At 43.1% G+C, this 23,858-nt stretch overlaps 1 protein-coding gene across 1 annotated transcript in view; it reads right to left on the bottom strand.

Moving 5' to 3' along the window:
* Positions 1–749: 749 nt before the first annotated feature.
* Positions 750–23,858, bottom strand: part of XYLT1 (xylosyltransferase I) — a gene marked incomplete at its 5' end in the record, with an annotated part of 98,267 nt that continues 75,158 nt past the window's right edge. The window contains 5 exons of the mRNA XM_009697009.1: positions 750–1,072; positions 9,392–9,725; positions 15,740–15,935; positions 19,402–19,664; positions 21,611–21,792. Of these exons, the coding sequence (XP_009695311.1) occupies positions 750–1,072; positions 9,392–9,725; positions 15,740–15,935; positions 19,402–19,664; positions 21,611–21,792 (1,298 nt within the window). The remainder of the gene's footprint in view (positions 1,073–9,391; positions 9,726–15,739; positions 15,936–19,401; positions 19,665–21,610; positions 21,793–23,858) is intronic.

The raw sequence follows: 23,858 nt of genomic DNA, 5'->3' as shown, positions 1-23,858 counted from the left end.
TTTAAATTAATACTTTCAGTACCCAGACCCTGAACCTGTCTGCATGAGACATAAAAGACTAATATAGCAAAACACTGGTTCCATTTAGAGTTTATCACGAAATTAGCCTAAAAAAATCTGTGAAAATAATCTGAAAGTTTCTGCTTTTGCTTGTTTTCTCTAACTAGGATAACAGACATTAGCTGAGTCCAGAATGACTTTGTGTTATTTTAAAAAAAAAAAAAAGTGAGGGTGTACCATAATTATTTCACGTTCTGAGGTAATGCAGCCATACAGGCTCTAGCCTGCAGTAACCAACCTCCCCAGGGAGCGTAACTAGAAGGGAACTTTGCTGTGATTTATTCATGGTAGCAAAATAATGAAAGCCTATGAAACAGCAGAGGTACAGACAAATTTATTTTTAAAAAACACTTGTATCAGCTGCTCCTTCACTGCCCTCACCATGGCTTGTTGCAACTGTTTTGAAACCCGCAAAGGCAGCGGATACAGCGGCGTGCGGTATGGCCGGGGCCCCGCGGTATTGCTGTGGCGGTCTGAGGGTATAAAGACAAGAAATATTAGGGGGGAGGCTATACTTTTTATTAGCCGTTAGATTTTTTTTTTTTTTTTTTTTTAAATGCATTATATTGCAATAAGTAACAAAAAAGTATAATGTTCCCTTAGGTTTCTGAAATCTGGTGTCAGATTCACATATGAGCAAGGTTAAATTCCCTTTTAAAAACCTATGGCAGAGGAGAGCGTACCGGATGCTACCTCAAGCGACCATCGGGTTTGACGGGGCCCAGCTCAGATTTGGGGTCCGGGCTCAGGGAGCTCCAGGCTGTCTGGGCGCAGCCCTGCATGACTGGGCAGGCGGTGGGGCCAGTGCTGCAGATGTCCACGGCCGACCAGACACTGCCAACCACAGTGTCCACCCAGGCTTCCAGCCGAGTGCCCACGAGCCCCGCATTCCTCTTGGCCTGGTCCAGGCGGGCGGCACTAATGGGGATATTCAGGACGGGGTTCAAGCCCTGGAAGCTCTGCTCCATGTACGCATTCTTTGGAGGCCCGCTGTGATACTTCATGGCTTCCTCTGGAAATGCAGAGATAAACCCAAAAGTTAGTGCGCTAAAAAAAACAAATAAAACTCACAAACCTTCAGGATCTAAGGGTACAGCAAACAAAAAAGTCAAGAGTTAGTGGTGTGCTATAGCCCATTTCCCCGGCTTTGAGGACACTCTGCATCCCAAGGACGACTGGCCGTGCTTGGCTCTTCAGCTCCTCCAGCACAGCTGACACTGCTCTGCTCACCACTATGAGCTCTGCTCACCGTGATGCTCACCCGGCAAGCACTGTGTTAGCAGGGCGAAGCACTGAGGCTGAAAGCAGCGTCGTCCTTGTTATCATCACATACAACCGGCGTCCCCAGAGCTGTAGGACACCCAGGAACAACACAGAGCTGTTCTGCACAGCACAACAAAAAGGCAGGCCCAGCCTCAAGGGTGTCCCAGCTATGAGCTCCTGTCTGTACCTGGAGCCTGATCAGTGTGCAGCTCCCTCTCAGGAGAGACCCATTTCGCGTTCAGGAGAATGAAGAAGCAGCAGCAGCCTGGGAGATAATCCCTGTGCAGCTGAAGTTACCCCTGTGGACACCCAGGGAAGGCAGTGTTTTGAAATTAGGAAACAGATTCTTGGTGTGAGAAGGCTGCTGACCCTTGTCAGACCTTCAAGCGCTATCATTGATTTGTCTAGGAGGAAGAGTCAAAATCTCAGCCTGTTGTTTTTTTTCCTAAACTGATGAACCTTGCCCTGCTGTGGAAAAGTCACAACATTTGTTAGCTCAATTTGCCTCCAAAAACCAGGTGGTGCCATTCCTGGCACTGGAAGGACAACACCACGGCCTTGGACAGACCGGACCCATAATGAAATATGTGTAGCCCCAGCATCATTCCTGGAGGTGCTCCAGTCTTGCTGGGAAAGTATTCTCTCATGACAATTATATTTCGAGCTCTTGTGCTGAATAATGATCACAACCATTGCCCAATGACGCTTTTCTTTGCATTGTGGTTGCTTTCCTTACAGCAACTCTTCTACTTCAGCAAAGTGCAGTACATTGCCTCAAACCTATAATATTGCAGCAAAAATCATTGTCAGGCTGTGATAATGCCTTCAAAAGCCTTGAATCGGACCCTGTGGGTCAGATTGCCCTTGTCTAAGGCTGGCTGACTTCTTAAGGTCTGCGAGTGCATCAGGGTGCCGTGCATAAAGTCAGAATGGGATCCTCCGAAAACGTTCACTGAGTGCTGCTTGGGAGTAACTTTTCAAGCATTTCTTTCTGTTCTCAGCTGACTTCCTAGCATCCTCGCTCCGGCAGCACAGAGGATATGTTTAGTTCTGCCAACATACACACTGTCTAGAACACAAAATGGGCCCATTCAGGGCGCTCCAGGCTAGGAAAGCCACCGCGCTCAGAGAGCGTTTAGAGGCCAGGAATTACATATTCAGGGCTACAATTCCTTCCACATGTCCTTGCTGCTTGCACTGCAGCCTGACACTGAGTCCTTTCTTCCATGCAGAGGACAGTATCTCAGGTGCTGGCAATAAATCAGTACATTTATTTAGAGGGAAAAGGGACATTTAATTGGAGCTTTGCTGTTACATTTGCAAAGTCTTTAATGTCAAATACTGTGCTAGTCCATTACTCCAAATCTCCAATTAAATTAGTTCGGCATATCCCCATCACCATTATACATCACTTAACTGTTCCTGTGTTCATCTAAACCCCTCTTTTTATTTTAAATGGTAGATATCCATGCCAAACTCTAGTCAAAATGAGTTTATTCTATGCACATGTGTCAGAAGCGTGCTCTGCCAGAGCACTGCAGTTTAAGATACAGAACAAGTACACATGATTAAATTTCCTCCTTTGGAAGCAATTAAATATGGAAGACTGTTTGTCAACATATTAATTAAATAGGAACATTCTGAGCAAAAATCCCAAAACAAATAAGAGTTGGCATTACTAGCAGGATCATCTGATTGAAACAGGCAATTCAGAGAGCTTGTTGAATTAAAGCCTGTTGTACATGTGTTTGGGGCATGGAACAAGAAAGAGAGGTCTTTTTTCAGACAAATAACAGGATGAAATGGAACTTGCTCTTCTCTCTGACTCAGCCTCGTGCTTGTCCCAGGCCTCAGGATTTGGTGGATTATCAGGATGGAAGAAATGAAACCTACAGAAACTGCAGGAGACCATATTTTTCTCTGAATCTGTGACTTTTGGTCTGCTTTTGGTAAAAAAAAAAAAAAAAAAAAAGGTGATAACTTCAGCATCTTCAACGAATTTAAATTTCTCCACTCTGCTATTGCTGTAATTGCGTCGGACAGGCTGCGCTGCTCACACCAACACACCACTCGATGACTGCCACGCTCTGCTCCAGAACTGGCTGTGCTGCAAGGGCATGCTGGCCCGTACAGCAGTAATAGGGTCTAAAGGGACTGAAGACAAAGTTTTTTGAAAAGCCACACACAAATATCAGCAGACAGGAAAAGAAAGGACTGCTGAGGACAGTACTAAAGGGAACAAAACGCGATGTCTTTCAGTGTGTTAAGGGCTACCGCTGCCCACAGGGAAGATGTGCTTCTCTGATGTCAGACACATGATGAAACCCTGACATGGTACTGGTTGGGGATTGTCTGGCCCCACAGCAGAACAAACACTCCAAGTTAGGTGTCTGCATGTCCTATAGAGAAACGGCTGGGTAACAGCAATCTGAGTGCAGAGCTACGTATACTAATGAATAGGAAATGCTGAGGATTCAACCCAGAACCCTCTCCTGGAACCTCCAAGTCTTTGTAAAAAAGTTCACAGGAGAAAGTAAGGAGGATGCTGCTCATCCAAGCTATGGCCGACATGGGCTATTCCTCTTTGCACTAAAGGAAAAACGAGAGAGAGAGAACCATGACTGTGTAACTTACTGGGCTGGGGCAGGAGAGGGACGGTGTGATCCTAGCCCCTGAAATACTGCATAAAAGGAGGCTGGAGCTCCTGGGCATGCTTTTAAAGCACTGGCACTTCAGTCCTTGCTCATGAAAAAACAACGAATAATGTAAAGCTTGCCCCTATGAGTTGTGTGCTTAGACATTTAAATCTGTACAGTTAGCGCAACCAATTCAAAATTAGCTGAATTGCAGACATTAAGCCAGATTTTTTTTCTCCAGCAAACACATACAAAAATAGCCCTTTGACTTCAGGAGGACACGTATCAATGCAAAATATATTCCATTGACTCTAAATTATAGCTTTAAAAAAATGAGTTATTTTTGTCCCCCATTTTTGTTTGTTCTTCAGTCTGGGAGGGCACTTCATTTCTCAACTGACTTCTCCTTGTATAACTTCTTTGGACTAAATACACAGCCTATAGTCAGCCGCAAAGGCTGGGATTTCAGCATTTTTGTGGGGATTTGTTCTTCATTTTGCAGAAAAAGCAAATGAGTTTAGACAGAGAGTGGGTGACGGAATGAAAAATGTAGTTACCTTGGTATACATTAAGGCGCTAGACCTGTGTTTTTTTTAAAGCAACACAGAACATATAGCTTTATTTCTTTACTTGAATTGTGTTGAAACCCTCTGGCAAAGAGGTAATTTTTTATTGGCATTTTGTTTGTTTTCTCTTGCAGCAAACAAGACAGTGCTGCATTTGCTCATTGTGAAGCTAATCGACTCCTTGTCAACTGGATCTGAACTAAATTTTGAAGCAAATCCCTGTCTTCAGGGTTTTTCTCAGAATGACAATTCCAGGGCTTGTCTACTCTTCTGCAGTCATGCACTCGCCTGTTGCTATTACTGCGTTTATCAAGAACATGTCATGTTACCTCTGGTTAATTTAAAGAAATCACAGCAGTTCTGACACAAGTTGCCACCCACTTTATAATCTGTATAGATGCAATTAGAATTGATTGAGCCACTGCAAACAACCAACGGCAAAACAAAGGTTTCCCAGTATATACTTAATTAAGATGATCTATAAATATGGATTAGGTTAAAAGGCCTTGGAGATGTACGCGTGCATCGCAGTATGTCTGCTAATGCTGTCACGGTTTTGAAAGAGGAGGCTGCAGTTAGAGGGCACGGGGACCAGGCTGGCGTTTAAGGCTCCCTGTCCCGTTGCAGAGCAGCAGAGATCAGAAGCCCCATGTCCCGGGCACGTGATCAAGCCAGGAACAGAACATGAAAGGTCTCTCTTAAGGTGAAGGAGAAGGATGCTCTTCTTCACTGCCTTCTTTGTTTGAAGGAAGAAGAGTTTTATTTATTTATTTGCTTATTTATTTTCAATCCAGTGTTTAGTATCAGCTTGAGGTTTGGGCCTTTTTCTGCCCCAGAAGTGAATCTGCCCACTGGTTCACAGTAACCTATTTAGTTTCAATGAAATGGGTACTATACATTAAACGCATGACAACTCATTATCGTCACTCCAGCTGGGAGATCGCTGTGGAAACTTTGCCATGAATATAAACTCAAATTTAAAAATGAAATTGCTTTGGCTTTTTCTCTGCCCCTCTCAGTGCCCCTGGGAGACGTGTATGATCACACTTGGCAGGACTGCTTCACATGGACTTTGTAGAGCAGAGAAGGGTGGGAAAGTGGGATGATGGGGATGCAGAGCCAATCTCTACTGAATTTGCCTTTTTTCCTAGGAATCGAAATCTACTTGATGGCTTGGATTATAGTCTGTGAACTGCTGGCTAAATGCTCTGAATTATACCTGTTGTTTGGCTCTGCCTCTCCAGTCCCTAGGCAAGGGACCTGGCCATCTGGCCTCAAGCCTCTGAACTGTGCTTAAATTCAGGCTGCCTAAAGCAGACAGCAAGAAATCCCCATTCCTGTCTATTATCACTGCTAGTGATCTTCTCCTGATCTTCTCCCTGTTTTGTCTCCTCCACGTTACATTCCCTCTCTGTCTTGGCACAATTTAATCCTAGGGCATCCTGCTGGTCCTTGGCAGCCCTCCCATGTCCTTACAACAGGCACGGAGTGCTTGCCTTTAACACACTCAGTCATATGGTGAGAAACTCAAAATCGCCATTTAGAAGAATAGAACAGAATCTGGCTGTGCAGGACATAGGGGGAAGGAGACGCTGGTGGAGCAAGTGAACTTGATTTCTCCAAATGATTTATCTCACAAATTTACTTAATTTTCCTTTTCTTTTTTTCTTTCTCAAACCAAGCAAACATTGAAGGCACTCTCGAGTCAGAGGATCTGCTGAAGGCAGGGCTGATCAGTGACAGAACTCAAACTAGAGAAAATAGACACAGATTTGGATGACTGGAGGGGGAAGAGGAAGAAGAAAGAATAAATAACATTAGATTCTAGACTTCCCATTGAAATAGCTTTGGGAACCTCGTTCACTGTGGAAATACCCCAAACCTCCGAGCATACTCAGTAATTCCATGTAAGGTCTGATCTCTTATAGACCCAGGTTTTGAAAAGGTCAATGAATCTGTGTTTTTAAAACAATTTACATTCTGTCAGTTATGCATATCTGGACACAGTATCAAAGAACACACCTGCTCTTGGTTTCCCTTTATGGTTTTACTTACATGCACAGAATAGAACAATTAATAAACTAGCTGCATGTGCTGTTTTTATAAACTGCTAAACAAAGCATATTTGCTGGTAGCTGTCCCATGATTAATTTTTTCATTTTGAATTGTAATCATGAATTTTGAGTGTCATGATACAGGAATGAACATGCTTCACTTTGATTACTCAAAAGAGGAGCAAGTGGCTCCCTTCATGATGCTGGGAAACGAAAGGCAACTTTTCCTTGTTGTGCTCTGTGCTAAAATGATGCGTAGATAAGCAATGATTTAGGAAATACAGTGATTGCTGTCATGTCCATGCTCTCAAGACAGAACATTTTAGTGGCTGCTGCCAGATTTGTGCAAATGCTTTTTAGAATGACACAAACAACTTATACACAAGACCATGGACAGATTTTTATGTAACTACCCGAACTCCAGTTTCTACATCTGGACTATATGAGGCAGAAGGGGGCTGAATCATTATTAAGCAAATGACATGCAAAGTGGTATGAAATGTATCAGTCATTCAAAAAGCTTCTGGAGTAGCAAAGTACTTTCCAGGGCAATCATTCTGACAAGAGCTATAGCTTTGTTTTTCCTCTTTTTCTGGGGGGAGTGGGGGTGAAGCAGCGCAGTTAGAGGAACAAAATTTTAAAGAAATCCCTAATAAAACATATTTCCCTCTTCTGCTGACAACACCTGGCTAAATCTGATGTATTTTTTATTTTCAGTGTTAAGACAATAGTACTATTCCTTCATTTTAGAAGATTTTTGGCAGCTTTCACATTGTTTACAACAGTAACAGAAATTGTTCCTTTAGAAGTTCTAATTCTTCTGTCATACTCACAGTGCCTTTATTTGGCAGAGAAAAATATATTTAAATAATAAAGTGGTGAGAAACTGACAAAACCTGGAAATCAAAGCTAAATGACAATTGCCTGAACAGAGCACAATAGCGTCACTGAGACAGAAAGCTTTAAAAAACCCAAACAGGAATTTGAATTGTAAATACAATTCTAACTATAGTACAGTGTCACTATCTGACCCTGTAATTAATTTTCTTCTTTACCTTCATGCCTCAGACATCTGAAGATTATATACCACATGATCAGTAGCTAATCACTCCTGAGGCTTTTTTCCTAGAAAATATTGCTCCCAATCTTTATATTTCATTCCTGTAGTAGATTCCAGTTACCATATGAATGAACAGGGCTCTTTAACAAAAAATATGAGCCATATCTTCTCCCAGTGTATCAATGGGCAATATGGAGTAACTCCATAATTTCAGTGGAATTATTCCAGATTCAGAGTTTGGACGAAAGCAAGTTTCATTTTTACACCACGAAGTGTGGGCTCATGGTTGAAGTTTGAGACATGCTTAACTGCCTGCAGGGCTCTCATGTCCTAAGGACCAGTAGAAAGGTTCCTGGCTACATGCCACGTTTTCCATCCAATTTATTCCTTAACTGTTAAATTACCAAAGAACATGGAATTCATTGATTTCCAGGAGACAAGTCAGGAACAGCTGCGTTTAGAAGTAGGTTGCCTCAAACTTTAAAAATGCATTCCTTCTACACATGGTGTTTCTTCACAATTTATGATTGTCTATTAGCTAATATCAGCAGCAGGTTGGTGGCGGTTTAGTTTCTGCTTAAGAAACGATGCCACCAAATGTTAGAAGAAGAAATCAGTAAGTTAGGTCTTCTGCTGAGAAATGTGCAGAATCAAGCTCCTGTTGAGCAAGATAAGGGCTGCATTAGCTCTCAGCAGTTGTCTGGTGGTGTTTGCATTACAGAAGCAGCACGGTATGCTGGAAGGTAAATGCCTGACTCAGTTTATTTGCTGCCTTGTCAGGAAGAGGAACTTCTGAAAACTTAATAGGATCACTCATGTATCTAGCAAATTTAAGATGTCTAAATTTATGAATATTAATACTGGGCAGATGGAAGCACTTGAGCACGTTAAGAAGAATGGTAAAGATATTCATAGCAACAAACTTGTTTTGATCTTACTGAATAAGAAAACAGGCATGGCTACAAAACCTCCTCTCTTCTTCCAGCCCAGCGTCCTCGGCACTGGCTGAAGACCCGAGCACTTCAACAGCGCCTGTGCCAGTGCAAACTGCTGCTGGGAGCCTGCTGGCACTGGCAGCCTAAGAACGACCTCTGTCTTTGGATGGCTCAGGGCTGCTGTGGCAGGGAAGAAAATGCTATCTTTCTAAAAAATGTCAGCGTGGGTCTGCTAGTGTACTGACCGGGATTGCCGTATCCATAGGTATTTCTGTAACACAACTGCTTGGCATGCACTGAGTGGGTTTTGGCAGGTATCAGGCAAGAGTGAATGCCTGGATCTGACAAATATGTCAGGTGAGCTCTGGCCTGGGGTAATTCCGTCTAATTCAGCATTTTGTGTCTTAATGCTTTTATCGTTAAACAGGCAGACTTTGTCAAGATAACAGTTTAAACATCTGTAACTCTTTATGAGCAAATGTGAATGAAAAGCAGCAGAGAAAGGTCCGTTTTTCTTTCTAGTTCTAAATGATAGCTTTTACAATAGCTGTTAGATTATTGAGAGTCTGAAGTTCTCTGTATTCTGAACTGTGCATATTTTAAAGATATAAATAGCCTTTTGTTCAAAGCGGCTGTGTTTTACAGACAGGATACAGACATTTATGCTTGTCTCAGTGCAACAATTTCTTCTGATTTAGTATCTATAAAATTCCTTTCTTTTCTCCCGATACAGTGCTACTTCATTTTTAACAGCAGCATTTACAGTGAATACAGACACAATAACTGTATTATTCCTGTACCAAATAATAAAACTTACCTTGTTTGATAGGCTGCCGATTAGAGAAGGTGAGAGGAGTAACAAGGAATTTGGTTTCAGCTACCTGCACCCAGTGGTGCAGAATTTTTATTGTCCAGACACCAGGCCGCAGGGGCAAATTCAAAGGTGGTTTGTAGTGAGTAAATTCGGCACTGGATTCAATAAGAATATCATACGTTGCTGCAATTACATTAACAGGATCCACCCAAATGACAGTAACGGTGACGTTGGGGCCTTTTCCCCATTTCTGCATGCCAACCGGCTCATCTGTTGGCCCGATGAGTCCTCCGAAATTCCGGAAAAGCCTTTCCTTGGCGTCCCATTCGGTGCCAATCTGAAATCAAAGACCACATTGCTGCTAACATCATCTCTGTAAGCATCTAAAACCCTTACGTCTAATAAGGGCTCTCAAGACACACAAATAGTATTTCTCTAATGATATGAATTATGCGTACATATAAAGGCTGATGGCAACACGACCTAAGATCATAATGTGTACACAAATTGTGAGACAACCTTGAATGCAAGCCTTGTTTTTATGGTCTAATTGTCCACTTTTGATTGATATAAAGGTTTTCTTTATCTTAACAGTAATATAACAGGCTATAGCAACTCTCCTTTTCCTCCACAAGGAAGCAGTCAATAAAGGACCAAGCCTAGCGACTGAACGCTGGCTATGCATAGAAAAAAATATGACCCATCATCTCCTGGGTCATCAAAATGTATTACATATTTGAGAGACAGACGCTGCAGTAGAGACCTACTCAGTTACTGTTAAGACCAAGGAAGAGGTTTTTGCTGACTTTAGGATAAGTCACATCAGGCGCTTTACTATAATCTATCCATGAGATGCTGTCTCCTTGCACTCCCTTCCTGCCTGGTGTATGAAGTTATTTCTGGTAAACTCTTTTCTTACTGTCATAATAGTGACATTGGTTTTTATTTATTCACTAACTAACAGTAAAGCAGCTGATTCACAATCTAGTGTAAATATTTAATGGACCTTTCTTTTTCCTAGCAGCTTTCGTATTTCAATGCTCTTTATATGAATTTTAATGGTTCACCCATAACCCACGGGATGATACAAACTTACAAGCTGTTGCCATGAACACTTGCACACTATTGAAAATAAGCATCTCTGAACAGATAGCATGAAAATGTAGTAACTGAAAGACTTTTTACTATCCCAGCACTAAATCTAGCATGTATTTATGAGGCTGACCATTAACGAACCACTTCCATAAATTCTCAAGAAGGCAACCTGGTGGACCGCAGTATTGAAGGCTGCATATTTGCTTTTGGAGGAAGTGCCCACCTCTCTTGTCCCATGAGGTCCTGTTCCCATGATCTCAAATCAAGAGTGATCAAAATCAAACACAAAAAGATTTAAGGGAGGCCATCTGAAGTGAAGAACAGGAGAACGCCTTGGCTCCTTTTGGCAAGTGGACACCTGACATCATTCCTTGGAGAGATATACAGATGTTTTGGCCAGCCTGGTACTGAAACCCCTCATAGTCCTTCAGGTCTTCTTTGGCCTTAATCGCCAAACAAACAGTGTAGGTCACCTAAGAGTTGATTTGTTCCCTATACAGAAACCACTGGATTCTCTCAAGTGGTCTCCGGAGGCCCATGCACACACAGACAGGATCCCCTCTTTCAGCATATGTGGATATTGAAGATTTCCCCAACACAGAGCTGTCCTTGTCCCCAGTCTTCACCTCACATGGGCATGGTCAGAACCTGTGTTCCTGAAAGCGTGAGAGATAATTGTAGCTCATTTGCTTCAGAGATTTTTCTTGCGGATCTAATCTCATTTCATGAGAATAAGTGGTTCCAATATAATGCCAAAATCCCCTCAAAAACTGTAAAACATAACAATTACCTGATGTCTATGACCACTGATACCTGTACTGGAAAATGTCGAGTCCCCAATCCCTTCTAAATAAATCACTGTGGTCGGCAAATTACAGCAAGACTGCAAGCAAAAAGCTACAAGGCCAGTAGAATAAAAACCTACCATCCGAAATCCATCTGTCATCATACAAATTCCTCCTACTGGACTATGACACTGCAGAATATGAGACAAAATGAGGCTTCCACTACTCTGCCATCAACACAGCAGAATCGCTGGTATTTCAGAGGTATTTCACCTAGCACACCAGCTAATCAAACCAGACAGCGTAGCCCAGATATCAGACCCAAGCATTGACTGCCTCGAGGAGCTGTCAGTGCGTACTCTCCTGACAAGACCGACTGAATATGTATGGAAATAAGCTGAGAAAGAAAATTCCCTGACCTGATCTTATTATCTACTCCGCCAGCCTTCACTGAGTGCGGCCATGTCACACCCACTGGAGCTCAAAGGACCAGGAAATAATAAAGCCACAACATGTGAAACAAATCTACACCCTCCTGGGCAAAGAAAAGTCTATAAGGCTATAAAGCTAAGGAAGCTCTTTCCACCACGTTCGATATTTCTTACTGAAGAACTCCTTGAAGAAAGCTTACTTCATCCTCAAAAATTAAACAGTCATCCCCAACATCCAACTATGTCCCTTTCTTTAGTCTCTCATCCCTGGGAAAATAAATCGGAAAGTTACAATCCCCACGCTCCAACCTCCAGGTGACACCAGGTTGCACAAAAGATGTTGAGACGTGTTCACATGTGCAAAGGTGTCTGCAGGAGCGGTCTGTAGAAGACTGAAAGTTGCTTTTGGGGAAAAATTATAACAAAATTGTTGGCTAGTTGTTAAACTTTGTGCAGATGTGTTATTGGGTTCCCTAGTGTAAACCAAAAATTACAGCCAAAGGGCAGGAGAAGAGGGGGAGCAAGGGACAATTCTCATGCTGGTGGCCATCGCTTCCCACAACAGCCTGTCCCAACACCACTGTCAGGGTGTGCAGGTCCTTGAAAACAGCACAAAATCAACAAGAAGGAAACACTGCCACAGAGCAGGCCCTCAGCAACACAAAGGCAAGGCACCTGGGCACCTTGCAACACCACCCTGCATGCCCCAGGGCCGGGGCTCAGAGCAAGAGAAGGTGCTGACACTGCCTGGGGCTGCGCACCACAGGCACCGAAGGGACGGGAGGGGATTGCACACATTTGTTGACAGTCCGTCACCTCCAGGTCCCAGCTAGGGGACATACTTTCCCATGCTGCACAGCTTAAAGTACAAGCTGGTTTTAGAAGCACAGTATTTTAAAGGGAATTTTACTTCAAGCACTAGTTAGAGGTTTATACGTCTTCCCTTGAACTCTACACAGCTGAGTTCCCAGTACTGAGATGTCTGATTTTACAGGCCAAGAGATACTACAGTCTTATAATATTTTTCATAGCCCCTTAAAACACTGTAAGTAGGCTTTCACTTTCAAAAGGAATACACAAAGTATGGGATGGAATCAATCAGTAATGAATATCTGATAAATTATGAAGGGATGTAGCACAGAAACTGACATTTTCCACGTCATTATTTCAATCACCATGATTTTGGGCTTCAAGAGCAGGCACTGTGCACAGGGTACATTTGGAAAGCTGGAACTCTCTCATTGGCTCAAAACTCCTGTTTCTATCTCTGTTCAGTCCCAAGACAAAATTTGCCCAAGATAAATTATGCCTTGATTATGGGTTTGTGTCTCATTGCTCACCACAAACAGGACCATTAGGTTCACACAATGCACACTAATTGCCTGCCACCTAGTTTATTTTATTCCCTGTGATGAATCACAAGTCTTAACAAGACCAGAAATGAACTTAGTGTTCAACTGATATATGGTGAGCTGAGACTTTTAGTACTGTACAGCAAACCAATCTTCTGCCCTCCACGTAAAAGTTGTCATGAACCCAGGCTGGTAGGATACATACTGCGTGCATTGTGCACAAACCAATTTTAGGAGGTGTGGGAGTTTCATGCTTGGAAATCGTCTCTCTTGGATTTTTCTGTAAGTTTATTTTATTTTACTCAGCCCAAGGCTGAGTGCAGGAGCCGTGAGCCATTGAAATGCCATCATTAACCCCACTGGTCATTAGGCAGCCCAGTCGGCTGATTTTTTTTCCACTGGTCTTTACATGGTACACGGTGAAATCTGCTACTCAGGAAGAAAAGTCTGAAAAGCAAAGCAAAGGAGCAGAGGGCAGGAAGGGCTGACTGGAGAGATCCTATCATCTCCACTGAAATTTTAGTTTGGCACTAGGGTCACAAATACAGCTGGGAGCACATTCAATGCAGCACACTTGTACTGCTCCCGCTGGCCCCGTCGGTGTGAGCTCGGAGAGGGAAGTAAGCTCCCAGCTAAAAACACCCCATTCAGTTTTAAATCTCTGCCAGATCATGGGGTGAAAGTCCTTGGAGAACCAGCAGTTATATGTCCCAATAAGCACAAATCTTAATTTTCTTTTCTGGTGCTTAACCTGTGAACATTGATGCCCTCGTCTTAGCTGAACTGCTAAGTTTGTTTCACGCTTGCTGGACTTTGACAAAGAAGTGGCATTTTAATAAGCAGTAGCAGATCAGAGGCTTTCCAGTCACACTGAAGCTGAAGAGGTTAATGCTGGATTTATACCAGGGTAACTGAGAGAACAATTTGGCTCAGAGGCAGAGACTCCTGCAGGCCAAGGGAAGACAGAAAGTAAAATAAACAATTAAGAAATGATTAAATTATTTACTTTGTACCTCCTGATCTTTTAAAATATGAATCATCTATGACAAGAGAGGACAATTGAAGAGTTTAGGTGAGAAAAAATAATGAAAACAAGTAAGTAGCCACCAAAACTCTTTTTGTGCATTTCAAATAGAAGAAAATATTTCCTTAGCCTGAAAAAAACCTCACCAGTGATGAAATCCTTCCCAGGCTTTGCACTCACATGGCTTCGCTGAAGCAGCAGTTCCTACAGGGCTGCTTACAGACCAGCCATGGGCTACGAGGCCGTGAAAAGCAGCTCATTAGTCCCGTGGGATCCAGGGAACCTCCCTGCAAGGCAACGCGCTCCACAGAGCTGTGGGCACGGGGCAGCAAGGAGGCCACCGGCCACTGATGTAGCACCATTTCCCCTCTCGGGGGAGGCTGACACCGGGCACTGCTCCTGCAGGACATCTGCCCATCGGGCTCAGGCTTGCTGCAGGGCTAGTTTTAGGGGAAAAATCGGTGCACTGGGACCAGGGGGGACCTGGCAAGTGGCCAGTGAATAAATTCTGGTCCCAGGTTTGTTTCCTCCCTACAACTGCAATGAAGTCAGATGTATTCTTTCTAAATATTTTTGTTTGAGTTCTAGAATACTGAGATCAATGTTTCTTTTCATCATACAATTAGAAAAAACTTCCTGCTGCCAGCCTGGTTGCTTTCAAAAGAAGGACCCAGAGCAGGCATCAGGATGAAAGTGAGATTAAAAGTACCAAATAAACAGCAGAAATACTCCTACAAATCACAAGAATTAAAGCTTGTATGACCATTTATCACTGCATGAAATGGCAGGCCTTACCACCAGACACATTGATAAATGAAACACAATTTCCATCCATCTCTTTAATGGCACATTAGTGTCATGGATTTGCCATGCACACCAAAACACTGAATCCTACCTAGGCATTTCTTAATTGCCCAAGAAGATGGTAATTTATGGACTTAGCCATAATGACTGGAACACATTTGTTCAATCAATTTTATACCTTAATTGAAATTTGTGGCTTAACAAGAAAAATCATGAAATTAACTGCTCAGACAGTTATATCTTTAAAACAGAACACAGATGTCGGGTTCTATTAGTGGCCAACTTTCCTGATATATTTTAGGGTACATTTTTTACACTCTATGTCAGATCCTGAGACAAATTCCTAGAAGAAATAACAGGATTTGTGGGAAATCTCAGCCACTGCTGTGATAATTTTCTCTTTTGTGTTACAACATCAATATTCTGCTCACATGTGGCATCAGTGCCTAACTATCACTAATTTTATGAGGCTTTTTTCAGCATACTCTTGAGAGGAACATTTACCACATCCCTGTTCACATCTGGAGCTGCAGAAACATGGCATTTTTCCCAGGTAACTCTCACAGTACTCACAACAATGACAGTCACAAAACTTTTAAGTTACTGAGCCCCTTTTACAACAGCAAATGCCTTTGGTTTGTACTTAAAACAAGAGGGAGTGATGAGTAATGTAGGACGAGAGGGTTGACCACAGATCTGAACTGACAACAGTATCTCCTTTGATGAAGAGGATGTGCATTACTCTAAAGAGCCACTCTCACCTAAAAATTGTGTGGAAATACAGTTTCCAAAGGCTGCTGAATTAGCATGCAATCTCTCCAGAGGCTTGTGACATTGCGTGTGGGTGTCTGAATACTTACCTCTGAGAACTGCAGCCTTCCAAAATCGCTTGGTGGACTTGCGATCTTAAAGACTTTCTTGGGCATCACCCATGTTTCCAAAGTTTCCAGTTTACTGACAGCCAGATTGGTTGCGTGGTGTCTGATTAGGAAGCCTTGGAAACGGTCAGCAAGGAAGTAAAGGTGGACAGAAACTGGATGGCCCATGGGGTAGTATCTGTAAAACAGCACACGCACACAGTCATCAGTTACACAAGAGAGACATGAAATCTCCATTTACTTGGAGCTAATGGCTTAAGAAACATTCATTTCAACTAGAAAGTTTGCCACTGTACATTAAGAGATTTCCAATGTGTTCATGACTCATTATCAAATATTCTTAGGCTGTTCCAATTACCCTGAAACATAAAAAATGTTACTAAGAATATATGATCATTTAGAACATATTCACAGCTCTAAGTTCTTTAGGAGATAGCTCTGCGTGCCAGAAAACTCCCTTACTGCCTCCTCTGGGTAAAAAACGTCACCCAGCGATATCCACTGTTAGGCTGCAGCACTGTTTGCTAGGATCAAGGACGTTCCAGAAACGCGTCTATTGCCCCAGATCCGGTGGCCTTCTTTTTCTTTTTTTGCCTTCAGCAGGCTTAGTCCCTGCAGACAGACGCCCGGCCATGGCAGTGCCCCCCTCGCTCGCTGCGAGGGACAGCAGAGAGTGCTGCGCGGCCGGGCACGGGCAGCCGAGGCCCCGCTCCATTCCCCGCATGTGCCCCCATCCCCAACCCAGCTCCAGGGGCAGCGCTCTGCAGGGGGGCTCTGCGGCGAAGGGCACCAGGATCCACCTCCCATGTTAGGTCTCCTTTATTTTAGGGAATAAACTTCACACTCCTTAAAGACTTGAGGTTGCTTTTGCCGTGGATTTTTTACTCATAATTAAAAATGAACTGGAAAAAAAAAGGTCAAATAAACAGGAAAAACCTCTCATCGGGAGATTTGGAAGCCTTCAGTTACAGTTCAGATTTAAAGACATGGTAGCCATGGTTTCAAATAATTAAAATTTATGGTCAATTGTCTGCTACAGTCTCAAAAACATCTGTAACGATGTTTGTGTACCTATGGATGCATAAATAATTAAACACATGTTATTCATAGCTCTGAAATATTTTACTACTTTACAGCACTGACATTAACTGTGAAACAAGTACATTTGAAACATTTAAAACCAACCAGTATCACACCTTCCCAGTCAAGTCAGCTCAGTCTGACTCCTCATGCTAGCTACTACATCTCAAGACAGAAGCACTAAGAGGAGCTAATCAAGAAGGACTTTGCATTACATGGAACCAGCAACACGCAGAAGGAAGACTCTAGAGCCCGAGAAATAAACATCACAAGATGGGGCCAGCACTGATGGACTGGGCAAAAACACAGCAAAGCTACACAGCCAAAACTAGCAACAATTTAACTTCTGTTCTGAGTACTAAGGCCCCTGTTTAATATGTGCGCAGTAGCAAATATTTACAATATCCTTGAAGTAGTCTGAGTAAATTGTCTCTTGGCAGCAGCGAGTAAAAACGCCTAGAGATGGAGAGAAATAAATCAAATCTCAATCACACATTAACGTTGCTTGTGCTGAAGATGCCGATATGCAATCTAATTTGGTACCAGAGCAGTCTGCAGGGCACGGCTCTCTGCGGCTGTGAGCTAGCCCGTGTTAGAAAAGTGTGCAAGGCAGCTCTCTGACAAAGGGCTCCCAGGCCGCGGCGGGTGGCACCACGGGATGGACTCCACATGGAATCTGAAGCGGCAGAGGCTTTCCTCGCAGTGCCTGCAGCAGTGTGAGATGAGCTGGGGACGTGACCGTAGTATCAGCTCACGTCCTGCTGCTGCTAGCCCTAACAGCAAAGGGAATACTGTCAAGGTGATCAGCCCAAATACATCCCTGCCATTACCGCGTTAGAGACATGCAAAATTGGAAAGAGGAAGCGTATATGTATGGCATACACCTAGAAAGACAACATACTATTATCAAGACAGAAGAGATGTGAATCATAAACCTGAGGATTATCTGCCTTTCTGTGATTTAAATTGGATGCTGACTCACAGTGTTTCGAGGGGGCTCAGGCAGGTATGAAAATGAACCCTCCACTCCGTATCACTGTTTGCAGTTCCTCCCTGCACTGTTTCCTGAGGCTCCAGTCTACTGTAAAGGAGCCACGCTTTATCCCGGAGACAGCTGCAATCAGCGGTGGATGACGTGGCTTCCCTATCTATAATCTGAGCAAGCTTGAAAAGCACCTTGAGTTCCTGTGCAATGAAAAGCTCCCCAGAAATGAAATTGATTATTGACATAAATCACTATCAGAACACTGGCAAAAGGAATAAGCACAAAAGTCAAATTGTCTCACACTGGTTATACATAGCTCCCATCCTCTCTGCCGGCTTCACTCTGCAGAACAAATGACCCAGGACTTCTTTAGGTCTGCCTTTATTTCATATAAGGAAGGCATGCTACTAGTGATTATTTCTAACTAATTGTTATTGATCTTTTATTGCTTTGCATGGGTAACCTTTACTGGCAAAGCTGTAATAGGAATCTGGATCACCTATTGCCACATCTTTCTATATGGGATATTGCTCAGCACTTCCATGACTAAGTAGGAAGGTCAAGGCACATTTGGTTCCCCTTTGAGAACACAAGAGGGGCGAAGTTCATCCATCAAAGCACTAGGAGAGTCTTCAGTATTTGCTGACTTAGGCTGTATGTGTTTTCTATTAGGATAAAAAAAAAGGCAGGGTCCAAAAAATACATTCTGAAGAAGGAATTAAAAAACCGTAAGGTAAGACTGTAATTAAAAAGATGAAACTCTCTGCTTTAAACATAAACAGCTTCAGACGTGTTTGCAGGCAGCGAACATCTACCATGAAGAGAGCCTTTTCTGTGCAAGTCTAACTCCAGGAATTTTTCTTTCAAACCCCTTTTAGACTGAATTCTTTTTTGCTAGGCTTATAGGTGAAAAAGGAATCTAGAATATAAGGGGGTTTCCCTTTAAAGAATAAGGACTTTTATTTGCTATTTATATATATTTATACATCCATACATTTTATTTATTTGATGCTAATGGATCCTACCAGTTGGAACACTTTTGGCACAGTCAGCTGTACCAAGCAGGCAAACTTAGCTCAAGCAAGTAGTTCTCTGTACTCCATGTATGCACCCAGGGAAACAAACAAGCAAGGACCATTAACCTGCCTGTGTTCAGATTAATTCTGAAATCCTTTCCTCTGTTTCTGGTAAGCATAATAGAGGTGAACATGACCTTTGCTGCAATCACACGGAGGGTGTAGGAGCTGCGGGTGTAATACACTTGCTGAAATTAATCAAGAAAACGCAGCAGTGAGGTTAGCACTGCCCAAGTGGATCCTGTCAGTCTTCATGAGGCTGGAGAGGAGCTCTTTAAAGGTGCAGCAAACAGGTCACACATGTAAACCCTGAATAACCAATGCTTTATTATGGGCATAAGTACTTCTGGAAATAAGCGCTGTACACTTGCAGCTGCCTGGCCCTCTTTTGTGTCGGTATACTCCAGCCAGCACAGCCACATAAACGAACCTCTGCTAGTGCTCGGCAGTCCAGTCTGTGTCCCCTGAAATACCCAGAAAAAGAAAGACAGACTCAGACTAACCGGCAGCTGTTGTCTCCAGCAGCATGGAACGAAGTCTCAGCTCTCCGTAGGCCCAAGCGGGAGAAGGCATGGTACATGGTGAGGGCGACGTCGCTGAGGGTGTGCACGCCATCAGGCTCATCGTACACGTTCTCCCAGTACGACCGGAGGCCGGGTGTGCCAGACGGGTAGTTGCCATACAAATAGTAGTCCAACTGGCCAATTATCTCTTGATTGACTACAGCTTCAAATTTGCGGGCAAAGAAAGTTGGCCTGGCAGTCTGCTGTGGTGATATGAAACGACACTGCAGTGAGTCCTGATTTTCAGCCATGACACTTTGTTCTGAGCAATAGGTTGGAGTTAAGGACATGAACTGGTTCTCCCCATGGGCAAAGGTGACTTAAAAGGTCACCTTTGTGACCATTTGTTGTTAAGAGCATCGTTAAGATTCAGATAAAAACTACACAATTACTCAATGAAAATGTAGGTGTACAATCCCTTTCTACTGCCTCGCTCTGGAAGGCTCTCCAAGTGCCGGAGAGGTGGGGAATGCTCTCTAAACCTCCATCTTAGCCCGGAGACGGCACAGCACTGCCACGTGTTATTCATGGTCAGGCAGGGAGCAAAGCATCCTGTGGCTCTGGGACTCAGAAGAGGCAGAACAGCATTTTGCGTGTATGGATTTGGTGCCACGAGCTGGTAAGAGGACTTTGGGAGAGGTGCCATCTGTGGCTGAGGTTTCTCAGCTTCTGACCAGTCCCGTACAGATTTTTTGCTCTGCACTTGACACAATCTTGGGTATACTATCTGTTTATATGCTACTCAGCTACCACTAGCTTCTAAAAGGCCTTTGTTTTGCCTTGCTCATATTTGAGTATGGGTTCTGAGGTGCCAAGGAGTTCAAAAGTGTCCCAGATGGCTGAAAAATTCTTTTGAGGATGCTCAGTTTTACTCTGAGACTGAGTGTGCTGCGGGCTCTCTGATCTCCTTCTCTGCAGCTTGCTTTGTGCCCCCGTGGGAACCGCGAGCAAGCCTTCTGCTGCTGTGTGTTCATCTGGGGGGCTCTCTCGTCAGCCAAGCGTCAGAAGTTGCCTTTACATCTATTCTAATTTTGAACTTTCTCTTGCAGCTCAGTTTACCTGATTGTGTTCTGAAATGTTGTTGTGGGTTGTTTTCCCAGTCTGGAGCAGGTCAGCCTCTGCAGATTGGCAGTAGTTTTTTAAGACTTGCCATTTATTCTGTGCTGGAGTCTTTCCTGAGATTGGTGTTTGGGGCAGCAGAGCCTCTCTCAGATAATGTCTTATTTGCTCTTTTTGTGAGTGCCTGTGTCACTGACTTCAACCGTGCCTGCTAGGCAGCACATTACAATAAAGAAAAGATCTCTGTTTTGGAGCAGTCATCATTTTTGTGCTGTAGGGTAACACATTCCTCATCCCACACAAAGCCCAAACAAACATGCTTTATGCAGGGAACCCTGAGGAGCAGCAGGGATGGAATTGCAAATCTGGTGACCTTGAAACAAGCGGTTGTTCATTTGTACTAGAAGATACACAGGCCAGACACAGTCTTGAGACTGAGTGCACCCTTGAGCACAAGGATTTGCTCTCATGTCTGCCTCGAGGAAACTGTATCACAAAGGAACCAATTAAACTTTTTAAGGCAGTCCTGCCAAGCCTGGGTGATTGAAAACTCATGACTCTGGCCCCCAAAACCACAAGATAAACTTAAATATAATCACATTGATCAATATAATCACCAAAACTGTTTTGCCTTGTGCTATGTAAGCCTCAACTTTTAAGCATTTTTCAAAGATGAAAAACATTGCTTAACAATGAAAGCCAGGAACTTAATGAAATCATGAAAGTGCCTGAGTTGGAACTTCGGAAAAAACCCTTTGCAATAAATTCACAAGAGTTACCAAGTAATACTGGTATGGTGAGAGATGTGTCAAGCTTCTCTCCTTTCTAGCACAGCAGATCTACCAATGCCAAGTAGTCCAAAGAGCTGCTTTGTGACCTTACCACGCAGTAGTAAGTCTCAAGGGTCAAAACACATTCTCCTGAAATTAAGAGCAGAGCTTCCTCATGCCTATTTCTCCACCTTGCTTGGTGGGGTAAAAGCTTCCCTTCCCATTCCCTGCTGCAGCCATGCAGCCAGATGGCCCTCCACATCCCAGCAGAGCGGGAAGAGCTTCTCTGTGGGTATCAGAGAAGAGATTGCTTCAGTTACCTGGAATCGGTGGAAGTCTGCTGGTTTGAAGTCATTAGGCGAACAGCCACACCAGTCAACAATATGCTTGTACTGACACTTGCAACCGAGTTTACGGTTCCAGTTCGTGATGCGCAAGTTGTTGTCCACCATGGAGTCACAGTATGGGCTATTTTCCAGAACAGTGTGAAAGAAGGACTGCAAGAAAGTCAGAGCAGATCAGTACATTCAGCTCCTCAGACGTCCATTTTCTCCTCCACTCCAGCCCATGGGCTTGAACCTAATGCAGGTGACTTATTTTCTTTTGAAATGACAGAATTAACAAGCTGTATTGTTCTGCCATATATGAAAAGCACCCTAGATGTACGCATTCCATAGAGCATGAAAAAAATCACAACACGCTGTTGAGGCCTTGCTACAATAACCTGGCACAGAATAATTGCACTTCTGCAATGACCAGCTTTGGGCATTGGGAGTCCAAAGGACTCCAGGAAAGGCACTAGTGCCAGCAATTATTTTATTTTTATTTCAGCTGTATGAGCAATTCTAAGAAATTCTCATTATTTCTCTTCTGTAAGTTACTCTCTGGTCTAACAGATTTAGGACTATTTTCCTGAGCTATGTGTTAATGATACATCTCATGTTGTTTCCTAAGACAGTTCTCAAACCCTCACCATCATCCTGGTTACTATAAAAAAAAATAGTCTCAGACAGCTCTTCTGTGGCTGTCTCTATCTCCAGCACTCCGAAATGCACTGCTAGTTGAATGGCCTTGTTCTGAAATATACAGTTCACCCCAGGCACCAGAAGGACGTTCTGCCTCCTGCAATTACATCTGAAATCATAAGTCTTTATTTGCTGACTCAAGGCAGCAAGGAATTCCTATTGGGTTATCCTAATTATATCATCATAATATCAGCTGTTACATAAATCATGTGTAATGGGGACTGATATAGCAGGTTAACAGGTCAGTGAAGGCAGAGTGATTTTAAGAAACCAGTTATGTATCTTGCAAAGAAAACCTTGTAAAAAGAAGCTATGGAATATGACCAAACTTAGCCCTGTAACATGATTTTTGCAGCAGTGACTTCTCTTTAAAATAAGCAGTAGTAAGATCTATAAATAACCAGCATAACATTAGCATGGCTGGCCCCCAAATAATCCCCCTACCCTTTTTAATGTTAAATGACAGCCCAGTGAATATGGATTTTATGCTTGAACTGTTTGGTTAAACCTATAAAGGCATCCATTCTCATCCAAGCGAGAGGAAAAAAAAAAACCCTACCCAATTACCCATTGCCCTGTGTCCTTTTATAATGATACAGAAATTTCTCCTAGATAATGGATGAAAAGGTTATCAGAGTTGAGAGAAAAGGTGATTTTTAACAGAAATGGGATTAAAGCAAGATTATTCAACACGTGTGTGGAATAATAAACCCCTATCAAAAGATGACAATCGCTGCACTCCACTGCAAGCTAACAAGCCTAGATTTGCAAGATCGGTCTCATCAGTCCCTCAAAATGTTTAGGGGACACTAGTGAGGAAGGAAGTTATTGTTTTAAAGACAGTCATCAGGTCTTCCTTGGGATGATTGCATGCTACATACCCTGGGAGCAGAGTCTGAAAAGCCAGGGGAGCAATGTACCTGCTGAGGCAGGTGTAGCACAGCCTGACAACCCACCAGGCTCTGTGCTCTATTTGTAGATAATGCACATCTCCCTGACACACTGCCGCATGCCAGACGAAAACTCGTCTTGGTGTGCACTCTCCTTCTGCATCACTTGTAGCCAGAGCGATTCCTGAGTGATCTAAATGATTTGTGACTATGCCTTCTAGCTGAGTTTTGAACAGAACAATAAACCTTTGTTTGTAGGGGTTTTATTTTTAAATAAAAGGGCTGGATAATAGCGAGGAAAGCTACTTATGAAGACAATTCGCCATCTCTAATAGCCTTCAAAGGTTTTGTGAAGGAACAATTTGCAAGCAAAGGGCAGCTGGATTTTTGGTTGTTCAGTAATAGATTAATAGGCTTAAAAGTATAAAACAAAGCCATTCCTTACAAAAAAGTCCCACAAACAAAGCAACTAAACAACTGCAAAAGTTGTTCTAACACTAAAGGACTTACTCATCATGGGAGTAAAAGTCCCACCAACTGTGGGATGAACCAAAGCCCACGGAAATCAGGGAAAAGCTCCTCCGACTTCGGTGATCTTTGCAACAAGCACAAACATCGCTGTTTTGAACACAGAGAGGGATTACTTTGAATTC

The sequence above is a fragment of the Cariama cristata genome, unplaced genomic scaffold, assembly GCF_000690535.1.
Source record: "Cariama cristata isolate BGI_N322 unplaced genomic scaffold, ASM69053v1 scaffold17173, whole genome shotgun sequence".
Lineage (NCBI taxonomy): Eukaryota > Metazoa > Chordata > Aves > Cariamiformes > Cariamidae > Cariama > Cariama cristata.
Note: the sequence above shows the minus strand (reverse complement) of the source record. Positions and strands in the feature narration are given on the sequence as shown.